A 14685-nucleotide genomic window follows, 5' to 3' on the forward strand; every position below is an offset into this window, starting at 1 on the left:
ACATTCGTTTCAGTTCTTTTATTTCCATTTATTACCATTTCAGGTACTAAGAGCACGGAGAATCATTCACTACATAAAGTATCTTAAAGCACTTATGTAATATTTTATTTACCGTAATTTGTATGTGAAAACCTCTCCATTTCCAGAATTATTGTTAAAAACGATTCTTTTTTGTTTGTAAACATTTGTTTGTATTTCCATTCACTAAATTTTTTATATGAAACCGAACAAAATTTATTCTGTTGTTTTGTTGTTTATCGAAAAACAAATAGATATAATTGACAATTAGTCAAAAAGCACGAGTTCGCCAAAATCCTGATTTATTTTATGTTATTTATAAACATTTATTTTTGCACCTTTTCTATTCCTATTTTTAGTATTCTAATTACTGAATAAACCAATAATAATGTTCTTGCATGTCAATGCAGCTAAAATACTTATGTAATAACAATATTATTGAATTAAAACGATTTATAAATATTCATTTCCACATATTATTTAATTCTATTTGTTTATTTTTCAGTTATCGTTTAGACCAGGTGTCAGTAACTTTTTTAAAGCAGTCACTTAAGATATTACCAGTAAATAAATAATCTTTTTATTAGGGTAAAACCTTGCATAGGGTGGAGTCGTGGTATTGTGGGATACCTACCCACTAAAACTTTCCCCTTCTTTATCCTCGTCCGGTTCCGGTATTTTGGTAAATCTCTGCAATGCAGATTGTCTAGCATGCACCAGGAAGCACTACACTTCGTCGTTTGTTGGTCTTCACTACCAATTTCTTCCTCTTCTCTCATCATTCTACGCTCGTCATCTTCCTTAACGGAGAACATCCTAGAATAAATAAATAATATAGGGAGCCGCAAGTAGCATTAAGATCGCTATTTTTTACATGCAAAATGTAGTCACTGTTTCCACTATAGTCACTGCAATGGGAGCTATGAGAGAAAAAAAATCTCATCAAAAAATCATTCCGGATTATCGCTCTATGGCAATCTTTCAACAAATTTCGATAAATAATCAAAATATAATCAATATAATTTTGTAATATTTTTTATTTGGTTATGATAATATAAATAAATAATAAACGGTAAAATTTTATACAATCTGATTTCCTATTCTTCTCTATTTTTGAAAAAACTTAATTTATCCTGTAATAGAAAAACAAATGTAAGTCACGTAGAGAAGTTACATTTTATATAGTTAAATTACAAATTATTTATAATAAATTAAGTAATAGATTATACATTGTAAGAAACGATTAATTGTATTACTACGAATTAGTGATTATTTATTATATATTATATTAATAGCACGATTATATATATATTCCCAATATGCTTATATTCCAAGAAAAGTAAATAATATATTTATATTAGTAATTGAACTTTAAATAATCCTTTCATAAATTTAATTTTATAATTTAAAAAACAAAAAAATCATTACTAATGTGAATTATTTTTCTTAATAATAAACAATACTTTCTATCAAATAAAAATCTTATATAAATTGGCTTGCATTTGGAAAAGAAGCTATGCTTTTATTGAGTAATAAAAATATAATTAAAAATGCAGTAAACTCTGTTACTGTGCATATTTTTTTTGTAAGATAACTGGAGATAAAAGTCAAGATAATGTAAGTTATTAAGTTAAAATAATAATTAGTTAATTCAACAGTTGGTAATTCACTTCTATAAAGATCATATCTTTTTGGCACGATCTGCTATATTTTCTGCATGTAATAAAAGTACATATAAAAGATAATTGTATCAAATTTTGTACATGATCTAGAAATAAATTTGATTTTCACTACAATATTTTTTTTACTTATAGTAATAAAAAGATTATTCTTAAATTTGGCACTTATTTTATAAAAAAAGTTTATAATAATTATTATTAGATTTTAATAAATATATCATAACATTTAAATTTTCAGTAATGCAATCATTTCGTCTCATGAGTAATTTTGAATAAGTAAAAATGAAATGAATTGTATACATAAAAAGGTCAACAGAAACTCTTAGTTATGTCTGATTTAAATAAAAATATGTCATTAAAGAAATAGATTTCTTTCTTATTTCACTTTCTACAGTTTCAAATTTATTACAGGTAAATGGATAAAACGAAAAACACAAATACAACCCTTTCATATAGTTGTTTGTAACATCTGCAATATCCATATGCATGAGAGTTCTAAGGAACGAAGTTTTACCCACGCAATTGTAAAGGAGTTCACTATACATTTCCGAAATTAAATTGCCTCGTATGTCTGTCTGACATATTTTTATTCAATTGAAGCCATGTCAATTCGACGAATACAAAAAGTAACTGGAAAAATAAAAACAATATAAATTTATTTTCCTATTATAGCTATAAAATTTAACTATCAACATATTTATTTGCAATAAATCTAAAAATAAATAATTTTACTGCAGTATTTCTCAGACAGCACGAAAATAGATGCTGGACCACAAATATCTTGATACTGCCTGACAACTGATTATTATTCACACAAACACATGAGATTCTAGGCTTTGATAATCGTAGACAAAATAAAAATGAGAAGAAACAACCCCGAAATCTAGATTTTCTCTAACTGATAAGATTTTTTTTGACAACGTAAGTAATAATCCCCTTTTCCGTTGGGGTGTTCCGAATTCTAGGTAGTTTTTTTGTGTACGTGGAATAATCACATTGCAATATTTTGTTGCATACATCAAACTTTAGATTTACATTACAATTATATTATTTTAAGAAGTAAACATATGTATATAAAGTGCTTAGATCATCCGCATATTTTATTGTGTAAGAAATATTATAAAGTGTTTTATGGTTATAAAAATACAAATAAATGTAAAATTCCCAGTTCTTGTTTGCAACAAAAGCAACGTTTTAATTACCAAAGTAACTGTAAATATATATTTTTATATATATTTCTTCTTATTATTATGAGACATAACGACACCGTGACTCAGACGTGTTAACAACACAAATTTAAGTCATTAATTATGTAATTGTTTATAATTACAAAGAGAAAAACACAACTAGAAGTAGTATAATGATATTAACGCAAAGAAAACCTTTTCGAAGTGAATGAATCATCGAAACTTACATATTCTTTGAAGGTTGTATCATTTGAATGTACGCAATCTAAACGCAAGGCTTAAACAAAGATTATCGAATAGGATATGTGGAAACGCGGTTTAAATTGTAGTAAAATAAAGATTTTTAGATTTATTATTCTTCCAATTAAAATCTCTTATAGTTAATATTGTCACTTTCTAAATATTAGACTATTCGAATGCAGTTAAAGTTATTTGAAACTTTACTAATGTTAGTGCTAAAATAATTTTTAATATTAATCGAAATTGGTATTTACTCTTTTAGCCATTGAAATCTTATCGAGGTAAATTATTGATGCGTTTTCTCAGTATCTAATTGAAAATTTACTAATATAATTACTAAAATGTTTTTCATATTAATCGAAATTGGTATTTACCCATTGCATCCCTAGTATTGTAATGTTATCGAGGTAAATTATTGATACGTTGATTCCGTATATTGCTGTTTACCAGTCTCGCATTTCCGTATTTAATATTCATGTGGTAAAATGGCGTGCAGATCAGGAATTACTAATCACCTGCGTCGCGATATTTTATTCAATGATCGAATGGGAGAATCGAAAATTATTGCCGTAATCGTTGCGGCTTCTGCATGTTTATATAAGAATAAAAAATAAAAAGAAAACACGAAGATTTTTTTTGCGGTGGGCGTAGTTCGTAATTCCCCATCAGAATTGAATGCACTACGTGTGTTATTAAAAGTTTCCCAAAGACACGTAATTATCTATAACCCAACCTATTGCAAATATCATTTCCGATTAACGAAGAACTACAAATAAAGTGGAACAATACCTCACATAGTACGGCTTTGATTAGTCCGTATTTACTATTGTACGATTTGAAAATTTCAAAACACATTAATTGAGCAAAAAAAAATATTAATTTTGTCATTTTTCGGTTTCTTTTGTATGTATTTCCACAATTAGTCCGGTTTCAAATAGTCCGGCATATTTTTGGAACCGAACTACGAGGAATTGCTTAAGAATAAAAATAAAAATAATAGAAAGAAAGTTTTGTTTCAATTTGATTGAGATTCGTGTATGCTGGATGATGGATTATGGGAACAGGAAGTTTTTATTTTTCAGATAATCGTTGATTAGATCCTTGATGATTGGAGATACTGCCTCGGATATTTCTTCCTTGTAATCGTTTATAATGGATCCGACGTACGCATCCAGCGTTTTCACCAAGCCCTGACTGTATTCCTCGTCGTCCATGAAGCCGGTTAAATTAAACTGAAACCCAATAAAAAGAAAACAGAACTCAATCAATCCATCTTATTATACACTATTGCACTGTAGCAACCGATGTAAATTACCGACTAATTGGATTCCGACTTCTCGGTATTACTATTCTGTTTACGTAACGCGAACGTCGCGTCTGCTAATTGTTATTTTTTTTCTGTACATTAAGAAGGAAGCCACACGCGTCGAAAGGACCGCGTGTTTTTCTTAATCTGATTAGCCTACTGTACTGTTGACCCAGCGCAGGATCTGTTTCATGAATTATGTAATCCCGAAGCCAAACAAACGCAACGAAATGTAAATGCATCGTCGCAGTGTGCCCTTCTTAAAATAACCTCAACAATTGCAAGCATTCAACCGACAACTAAACTTTATTAAAACTTTAACGAAGTTAGAAATTCCAGGAACGGTCATTCTCGAGAGAAGGAACGTTTCATTATTATTGAAGTACTCATTGTTCGGTCATCGATACAAACGTTTTTCAAAGCATTGACACACTTCATCCTCTCTTATGTTTTTTTTCCCCTGTTCATTCTTCTTTTATTGTGCTGATGCCCCGTCGCGATCTTCACACTCTTGTTCGAGCGAAATAATCGGTTGAAACATGTTTCAGGTAAGCAGAATCTAGGCAAAAATTGCCACCTTTCTGAAAGACGATAATAACTGTACCATAATAACTTTCCCATGTTTGCTTTTATTACCGTTAACGATTTCAATTACAGACAGCAATTCATGATTACACTTCAATTACATTCGATATAATGTGATTCAGGAAACGTTCAGTCGTTACCTTTTTCAACTGAATTTCGTCTTAATATCACAGCAGTTATTTTCTTTTTTTTTTTAAGTTGGAGGAAGTGCCATAAGAATATATATCTTCTTTTCAGGGGAACAGTGAAGACGTCAGCTGCCTTCCCAAAATTTATGACGTAAGCTAACAATCCTTCTGAGAAAACACAGGTCTGCAATATAAAGGATATTTATTTCTCTTTTAAATTTAATTTAGATACAGCAATACTTCGCATAGTCTGGGTAATCGGTGGCAATCGAAATCATGACAATCAAAATCCCGGCTGTACCTTTTATTATTAAAAATTTTACAATAACATTTTTAAATTAATTTTATAACTTGAAAATGAAAAAATATTTTTATTAAAAAAGCAAATTAATATTTTTTTGGTTTATATTTATGTTATGTTTTGTATTATTAATTATTTATATTATTATAAATGTCATATAATCAAGTGATAGAATAAATTACATCTAGCGTTAAGTTAAGAATAAAAGATAATAAATCAAAATATTGTGCATCTTGAAAATGTCTTTAATTTACTTATGATTACACAATAAATAAAAATATTTGTTTAATTTCGTACCTTTTGTTCAATTGTGATTATGTTAATTACGATTAGATGCGCACATGTTCATTATATAATATTACGCATTTATAGTTCTATCTGAATCTCCTTATATTTGCTGCCCACATATTTTATATTAGAATTATGAATTATTTATAAGGACAAGTATTTTTTATGGAATAGATATTTTATCATATGATAAATGTATTATAAATACAGGCATTACTGGATTAACGAATAGAATGAGTTCAACAAAATTTGTCAGAATGTTTTATTTTGAACAAAATAAAATTTTATTATTTTTTTAAAAATATGAATCTAAAGTTGATTTTTAAATCAGGATCACTTTGACTATGTTTTTTTTTAATCTTTGGTGGTTAAATTTAATTTCGTATTTATTTTCTTTGTCTTCATTCGTATTCTAAACCTTCCATTGAAAAGTCATCTTCTGCATTCAATAAATTTCTAACATCCTCTTCATCGTTCTTTTCGGAACTTATTGATTGAGCCATCTGTATAACTTAATTTCTAATTTCTTGAATTCATTCTCTTCTTCTACACAATAAATAATTGTTCGAGGTTCTATAACCTTGTACAGCGGAACTTCGCTTAACGAATACCTCACATAACGAGCATTTTGATTAACGAGCAAAATAAATTCAAAGAAAAATGACGCATAACGAGTGACGAGGAGAATATAAGTCTCGGATTTTGCGCTACATCATTTTCAAAACATGTGTGTACATATTTTTTTGACATCTTTGTTTATAGCAAACTATACTTTGCAAATATAATTTATGTTTGCTGTAAAAGCACAACAAAATTGTATTGTGTCCAATCATTATTATAATATATAAACAAATATCAAAATTATAAAGAGAGAATGGAGTCAGGCGTAAACTCTCTTCAACGTATGTGAATGGGAAAACAGTTCCTGGTGTTAGTAGTCGTTCTAATTGCATCTTAGTGTTGTTTGTATTCACAAATATTTCCAAACTTGTGTTCGGACATGTTATTTGTAATTTTTAATAACACTTGCATGTATCCGAATAAAAAGCCAAAACCAAACCAAAATCATTAAAACTCGAATTATCGTATTTTATATTAGTTTAAATGGAGAAAATTCACTATAGTAAAAATCCAGAAATTTTGGAACGGATTTATGCTCTTTATGCGAGGTTCCACTGTATATGACAGCTGAAATATCGATACAACCAAGCGATCGATAACAAGCTTAATAACTATTAATGGAAATGAAACGTATTGATTGAAACTTATTCAAAAATAATTCTTTAATGTAATCGTTTATGAATAATTCAATAATAATTCTTAAATGTAATCGTTTATAAATATTTCTGTCACAATTATTCGAGAAATGTATTGATTATTTTGTTGTACACAGGCTAGAAAGTGGTAAAATATGCTCCAAATAGCAGCAATGAAATATTTTATTATCTTGGCAAACGTGTAATTTAAAATGAAAGTACTAGAGGCATAAATCAAGTTGGATACAAAACTTTATATTTAGATATAAAAAAATATCTCTTAAATAGAATAATTCAATCAATTAACTTGGATTGCAACTAGATAAAAATAGTTAAGAATCTCTGATAGATGTTACATAAAAACTCGTAAGAAAATACAATCTTATTACTTTGTAAGTCTTTGGTAAACCTATTTTTACAAATGAAGAACAATACATATTTATAAAAAAACAAGGTATAATGATAAATGTAATGAAGAAATTATTCGAATATAATAAAAAGTAAGTATAGAAATAAAATAATACAGTTCAGTGTATAATGGAAATGAAGTTGCTGACATTTATTGTAACTAAAGAAAATTTTAATAGAATTTAAAATACCAAGTATAGAAAGTATGTATATAGAATGGTTTATTTACTGCATTTACTGTTGATTCAAGATTTAGAAAATAAATGAATTGCATAATACGATTCAGAGAATAAATAACAATTCGATTTAAAAACAAATTAATGTAAGCAACATTCAGTACGCATTTCTAAATAAGGTATTAAAAAGACAATCTGATGCATCTATATATAGAGAACTAATGTGCTTGTTGCATTTAACTGGAATAAAGAAATCTAATTTAAACTTATTGGTTACTTATGAATTCAATATTAATATAGAGATATTCATTATGAAATATCTATTAATAAATATTTTACAAGTTTCATGTCAGTACTGTAATATTGAATTTCGGTTTTAAATTATTATTTTGAAACGACTTTATATTGGTATTAATGCGTGATATTATAACTGTAACCGTTTATTGCAGAAGCAATATTGGAATTACAATTGCAATTTAACTCTACTTAAAATAGATACTTTAATTGAGCTTTCGTTTCGCACTCTTAGCAGAAAGAATTTTCGTCAGTATGATAAAATTAAAGATCCAATAACACAAGTATGTTATAATGACTTATAATGCTACATTATTTTACAAACAAATATAATCAAATAAAATACTAATGATTATTAGTTATTATCATTATTGATACTGCTATATTTATACTTTTCTTTATTGTTTATTTTTTAATGCAATGAAATACTTTGTAGTTATGTGACAAAATAGAAAGAGAAAGCTTCTTCTTATATACCTCTCTCCGAGCTTCAGAAATAATCTTATTATGCTTTGAAGGTCCGCAACTAAACATACAGCATATACAATAAGTAGTTAGACTGTAGGCTTAATATAATAAGTTGACTAATTCTACAGATTACAAATTGCAAGATTTTTGTGTACTGGCACATTTATGTCACTATTGAAGTTAAGGTATAAAGAGACGTGAAACAGACCTAAATACATGTTTATACTTTAGTCTGCTCTTTATATTGGATACAAAAACTATTTGTTTTGCAATTGGAAACACAAAGTGAGTACATAACTTAATTCAAGTAATACTTGTCACTTCTGTATAAGTTTTTTTTTATGTTGTAAAAAAAATTGTTTAGCAGACTTTATCACAAATTACCACATATTTTTTAATTGAAAATTGATGAAATTTAATAACAATTTATAGGCAACTTAATTTTAATGTGTTTTCAAAGAATTCCAAATATTTTTTAATTTTATTTTAACTATGTTCATGTAACAAAAGGTTAAGATAAACTTAAACAATAAAATACAACTGAAACTTCTCATTCATCTATTTACTATTTTATTTGTTTCCATCATGACCCGGGTTCAGTACGTTCTTTGGAACGTACCCGTACGATATAATTTTTATTAAAAAAATGCAACGAAAAATAATGTTATCATTTATAAATAATTTATTTAGACGTGTTTTTTTTCAATCGCTTGCACAAATTTGAAACCAGTTCTACAAAAGTTTACAACGTCATTGGTTTTAATGATTTTACTAAATATACAGAAATTATTATTGCAGAATTTCATAGAAATAAACGTTTTATGGATAAAACATATTCCTAATTTTTAAATGAAAGCATTATGCAACCAAACATACTCTAATTGTAATTTTCTCGAAATTAATTTGCATTTTTGAACAAATATGTCGTTAATAATAATAACAATATTTATTGTAACAAGTTTTCCATTAATTATTTAAGTTTTCCGAGTAATCAAGTATTTTATAGTGTTGTATATTTAAATAATTACGTTGTTTATTTCAACGTGTAGAATTAATGTAAATTATTTTAATTTATGTTTTTGTTTTGTTTTGTTTTTGTATTTGTATTTGTAGAATGAAATAATAAATACTAATATAAATATAAATGTTTAGAAGGAATTTTTAAGATTTCATCAAATCACTAATCATGTGTTAATGTGAATTTAAAGATAATTAATTGATAATATTAATTTTTATTGGCAATTACCGAATATATAATATTTTGCTAACTGATTCTAAACTTATAATATTCATCTACAAATCTACTTAGCCTATGCTACACTGATACAATTTTGCAGTAATGGTATACAGCAAAAGGTATTTGAGTACATACTTTTTTCTTGGTTTTTTACTCTTATAAATTTTACTTTTTGATTAGTAATTTAAAAGAAAAGACAGACCTTCAGGCGTCGCTAGAAATGAAAAGACACGCTGTAATTGTTGCTTTAAAAGCAATATCTTGATTTCTTAGCCGCTATAAAGTTCGTAAGGAGTAGTAGAACAAAGATGGCTCTGATAGAACAAGAACGCCAGATTCAACAAACCATTGATCATGATCTCACAAAATCAATGTGGTCACTTGCAAAAGAACTCCTAATTCTTCGGACCTCAAGTCCTTGGAATATTGCGTATGAAGCGTTGTTGAGTTAAAGCAATATCTGTTATGAATCAACATCATTTAAATGAAGAAAAATAATGTTTCAGAAATAAAGTTAATTTCTTTTGTTAAGAATTTGTTATATTTTGGCGAGCATAAATCTGTCCTGAAATACCTTACGCACATTTTTCCTATTGAGTATTTTAGTTATACAACCCAATTACTCTGTATTTAAATTTCTTTATATTTTATTTTTTTTTAAATGTTCTTATTTAACTATAGCATTAATATAGATTTTTGCCAAAGTACTAAGCAGTGGAACGTCGGTCCTCGGACGTCTCAATCCTTTTTTTCTTCTTTATTTTCTAAATGCGGCCATCTAGCGGCTGCGTCTCACATCATTTACAAAAAATAATTCAAAATTTCTTAGTTTTCGAATACAATTTTGTTTCCTCACCAGGAAAATCACGCGCATGAGATATATGATTGTTTTCTCTACCAAACAACCTACTAAATTCTTACCTCACCTTCCACTTGTACAATTAACTCACATTTTAATTCATAATTTTATGATTGTTGCAATAAATATTTTCATTGTTATTTGTATACTATTCATCTGAGCTTAGAGAATGGATTTTGTTATTTACATTAATTATCATGGGAAAAATTGTTTTGGTTTTCGAATAATTTCATTTTTTTAAACATTATTCATGAACAAATTGAGTTCGAAAACCGAGGTTCCATTGCATTATTAAAATTTTAAAAGTTTTTAATTCATACCTGAGCGGAACCAATAGTTAATGCCAATTTCAAGTCCAATAAGCTAATCTGTTTCGAAAAAGATATTTTCACATATCCCTCAATTTCAGCATTTGCCAATTTTGCACTGTAATAGAATCACAAATATAAAATGTGAAATTACTGAAATATAGATATTTACCTGGCCTTTCCTTTACCAAAAATTGGTACGAACTGAAAAAGTTTTCCGGTTCCTTCATATTCAGTTCTGGCATCTATTTCCGGAAATAATATGGTAAAATTTAGTTCTAATTCAGCAATATCCAAATTCAAGAAAGTTGCTATAAAATCTGGAATACCGGACACGACAATATTGGATGCAGAAGCATTAGTCCTAAAAAAAATACAGTAATATTTTGTAGTATTTTCATTAATATTATGGAAATGTGTTAAATTATCTGCATGGTTTATTAAATTTTCGATTAATATTAGGTAGATAAAATTGAGCTGTTAATAAAAATAATTCTCACGTAAGAATGTTTTCCAGTTTCAAATTAACATCGGTATAATTCAGTTGGTATGGATCAAAAGATGGTAATCCAATTGCTGGATTTCCGTCCCTCAAAGTTTTCTTCAAGTCTTCTAGAGTTTCATTAATTTCATTCTCAAAAATTCTCGAATGGAATAGCTCAATGAACTCATCTAAATAAGTTGATAAAAAAACAACAGGTGATACTTTCATTTTTTTTTGTTCGATAAGATTACCTTGGAGATTGTTGCTTGCGTAAGCGTTAGATGCAAGCAGGATGGACAATAGAACAGGGAACATTGTATATCCGATCGGCATCCGTTCAAACCACTTACGACCCAATTTTCTAATTGTAGATACACTTTTTTCTTTCGTTATCGTTATTATACGATTTTTAATGTAATCTCACAGATTTTCAATTATCGGGACCACAAATTATTGCATTTTGAAATGCCCCCCACGTGTTCACTCTCGAACAATTATTTATAAATGCACTCGAAGATAAGTGTTTCATGCAAATAGCTCGAATGCACATTACAGGTAACGTGACTCTCGATACATTCATTTCGTAATCCACTTTAAAGAACACGATGAAAGGATATATAACGATTTATCCGAGGAAATCGACAATTCAAATGGAAATTTAATTATTGTAGCCGGATAGTCATTAAATCTTAATTTTCAGAAATCCTCATCATAAATTAAACCAATTCAAAATATAATAGATAATTAGAGCCTTACAAAAAAAGACATATTTTTTGAACAATTTGAAACTTTGATCATCCACGTGATATTGAAAGAGAAACTTATTATTTCACTATTTATAAATGATCAAAACAACTTTATTTAGATTTTGCGATAGTAATATTTTCGACTAATAAAAACACCTGATAGATTAGGATATAAATTGGTGCAGGTGGTGTTAATGATTAAATATTGCGATTATCTACTACAACTAGAAGTAAAAAAAATATGTCGTGTAATTTTATTCACAATCTGTTCATCAATGTGAACAATAAGTAAATTTAAGACAGTAGGTAGGTAATCTTTCCCGGTGGATAGTTACCATTATGATATTTTTTTTTATATTTATTTTATTTACTAAGAAATAATGGAGAAGAACAAGACTGTCGACAAGGAACACTATCTTGCCCAACTTCATCGCGTAAACGAAAATTTCAGCAACGAAATGTGTGTGGTCATATCATCTTCTTCACTAAAATGCTTATCCAAAAACTACAAACATCGTCAAGGAGGCTCTGAATCACCTTGGTTCTACCGCAGATTATACTCTCCGCACCTTCGGATTATCAAATTTTACGCTCCAAGTATATCCAAATGAGGGGCGTTACTTTCCTCAACGACGAAGACTGAAAATTGATTAAAATTAATGTATTAGAAAAATTGAAGCCGATAGGTTTGTATGGCAAGAAAAAGACTTGCGAATGCATATATACTTTATCTAACGAAACATAAAATTGCGGGAAAAAATAAATACAAAAAACGCGGGAACTTATTACACAACCCAATATATATATAGAAATCAATCTTTGAATGTTTTTCGATTATATTATATTCGCGAATCCTTTATTTTTCATCGTCTCCAGATAAACCTATAAAAAAAATATTGACAACATATTACAGTTGTTAAAGAAATATGATTTGAAAAGTTAATTTTGAATTCGTTTCCCACTACTCTAAAAATAGTATCTAAGAAGTTCATTAACATGCAACTGGCCGTAAACTTTTCGTGTTCTTTCATTTATTTTCAATTTACCAAAACGGCTTTACCAGCAAATATATTGAAATATTTTTAATATTTTATGACTTAGTCTGTATCTGATTTATTTAAGTACTAAAATAACCGCTTAGTATAAGCTTTAGTAAATTATTAAATGAGATTAAATTATACTCAATCAAATAAAATATATTTATATTCATAGGGCTTTAATCTTGATACCTTTATTGCTTTATTTAAAGATATTTTATCATCCAATAATATTTACATTCACCGGTGATACATCAAATATTACAACATATAATTTATTTTAGATTTTATATAATTTTATGATTTTGATGTTAATGTGTTTATGTTGCAATTAAATTGTTGATAATGTTAATGTTGCTTAACGAGCAAAATAATTTGTAAAAAAGTCTCGCTAAATGAGCGACGTATTTCCAAACTTGTATTCGGACATGTTATTTGCGATTTTCTTTTGTGAAAAATTTAATAACAACAATAAATATGGAAAGAAAAATCATTAAAAAGCGATATTAAGTTATACTTTCTTTTTCGACGCATTATCGGATTTTACATTAGTTTATATGAGAAAATATATTTCACTATATGAATATTTCATTATAAGAGTAAAAGTCCGATAATTCTGGAACGGATTATGCTGGTTAAGCGAGGTTCGACTGTATTATGTTTATAGCAAAATAACAAAGTCATGTGATATAGATTTAATCTAAAATATATAAGCGGAGACCGATATTTCGTGAATATTTATATACAATCCTGGAATTTCATAGGAATTTTCATTATAATATTAAAACTTTTATATTAACTTTTAAACTATTTTACTTCACGATACATTGGGAAAGGAGAATTTGTTTGTGGCACACCAAAAAAAATCCCAACTAAATTAAATGGTCTAAATATTCTGATCCATCAAATTCATTCCGGGGCAAAAGGTGACAGCTGTTACCTATTAAAAAATTACCCATTAAAATTTTAGTATAACGCAGTTATAATGATATTTCAAATATGTTAAAAAACAGAAAATCAAATATACCAAGACTTTTTGACGATTATTTGCATATGGCACATGGTCCGCGGGTAGGCCATGCCTGCGCTAAACAATAAGCTAAATAAATTGAGCCTTTTAACGCTGCCTGAAAATGTTGACTGTCCTCCATAAGGAGAGAGCAGGTGTCGAGGAATGTAGTAATATCATATCGTCAAAGTGCGGGTCTCAGTAGCAGATAATCAGGCTTATTTCATCTATAGCTGTAGGCTAATTAAACTATTTATTCATTTATTTGTATTTTAACTGCTTGTTGGTCTTTGTTTATTATTAATTTTAACATTTAGCTATTGATTGATTTATTTAAATTCATGTATATGACTTTATTTATTTATTTCAATATATACATTTTATATTCTTATTCACTTCAATATGTGCCCATAATTAACGGGTTTTTATATATAAATATCCCTTTATTTATTAATTGTATGAACTTGTTGATTTTCCTAAAACAGACTCATGTAAAAATTATGAAACAAAAGCGGTCGATTTTGATAAAATATTTTTTAATCTAATCATTATTTTACCGGAACTAACCTTTCCTAATTGAAGGTTATTTTTTTGTAGATTACAAAAGTAATATAATTGCATAAATTACTCTACTTAAGTATTCTTCAATGTTATGTTATGTTCACTTTAAC

The 14685-nt window shown here is 27.7% G+C and overlaps 1 protein-coding gene and 1 long non-coding RNA gene across 2 annotated transcripts; one reads left to right on the forward strand and one right to left on the reverse strand.

Moving 5' to 3' along the window:
* Window positions 1–4023: 4023 nt before the first annotated feature.
* LOC108563663 lies at window positions 4024–11705 on the reverse strand. The gene is made up of 5 exons (XM_017922402.1): window positions 11474–11705; window positions 11239–11410; window positions 10911–11102; window positions 10751–10856; window positions 4024–4356 (listed from the first exon to the last, which is right to left on the reverse strand). Exons 1-5 carry the CDS (start codon window positions 11553–11555, stop codon window positions 4177–4179), a joined length of 732 nt encoding a protein of 243 aa, XP_017777891.1. The 5' UTR covers window positions 11556–11705; the 3' UTR covers window positions 4024–4176.
* Window positions 4712–5398, forward strand: LOC108563664. The gene is made up of 3 exons (XR_001891104.1): window positions 4712–4978; window positions 5253–5294; window positions 5372–5398. It is a non-coding gene; the product is annotated as an uncharacterized LOC108563664 (long non-coding RNA).
* Window positions 11706–14685: the final 2980 nt, after the last annotated feature.

Source organism: Nicrophorus vespilloides, unplaced genomic scaffold (genome assembly GCF_001412225.1).
Source record: "Nicrophorus vespilloides isolate i.1.1-1 unplaced genomic scaffold, Nicve_v1.0, whole genome shotgun sequence".
Classification (NCBI taxonomy): domain Eukaryota; kingdom Metazoa; phylum Arthropoda; class Insecta; order Coleoptera; family Silphidae; genus Nicrophorus; species Nicrophorus vespilloides.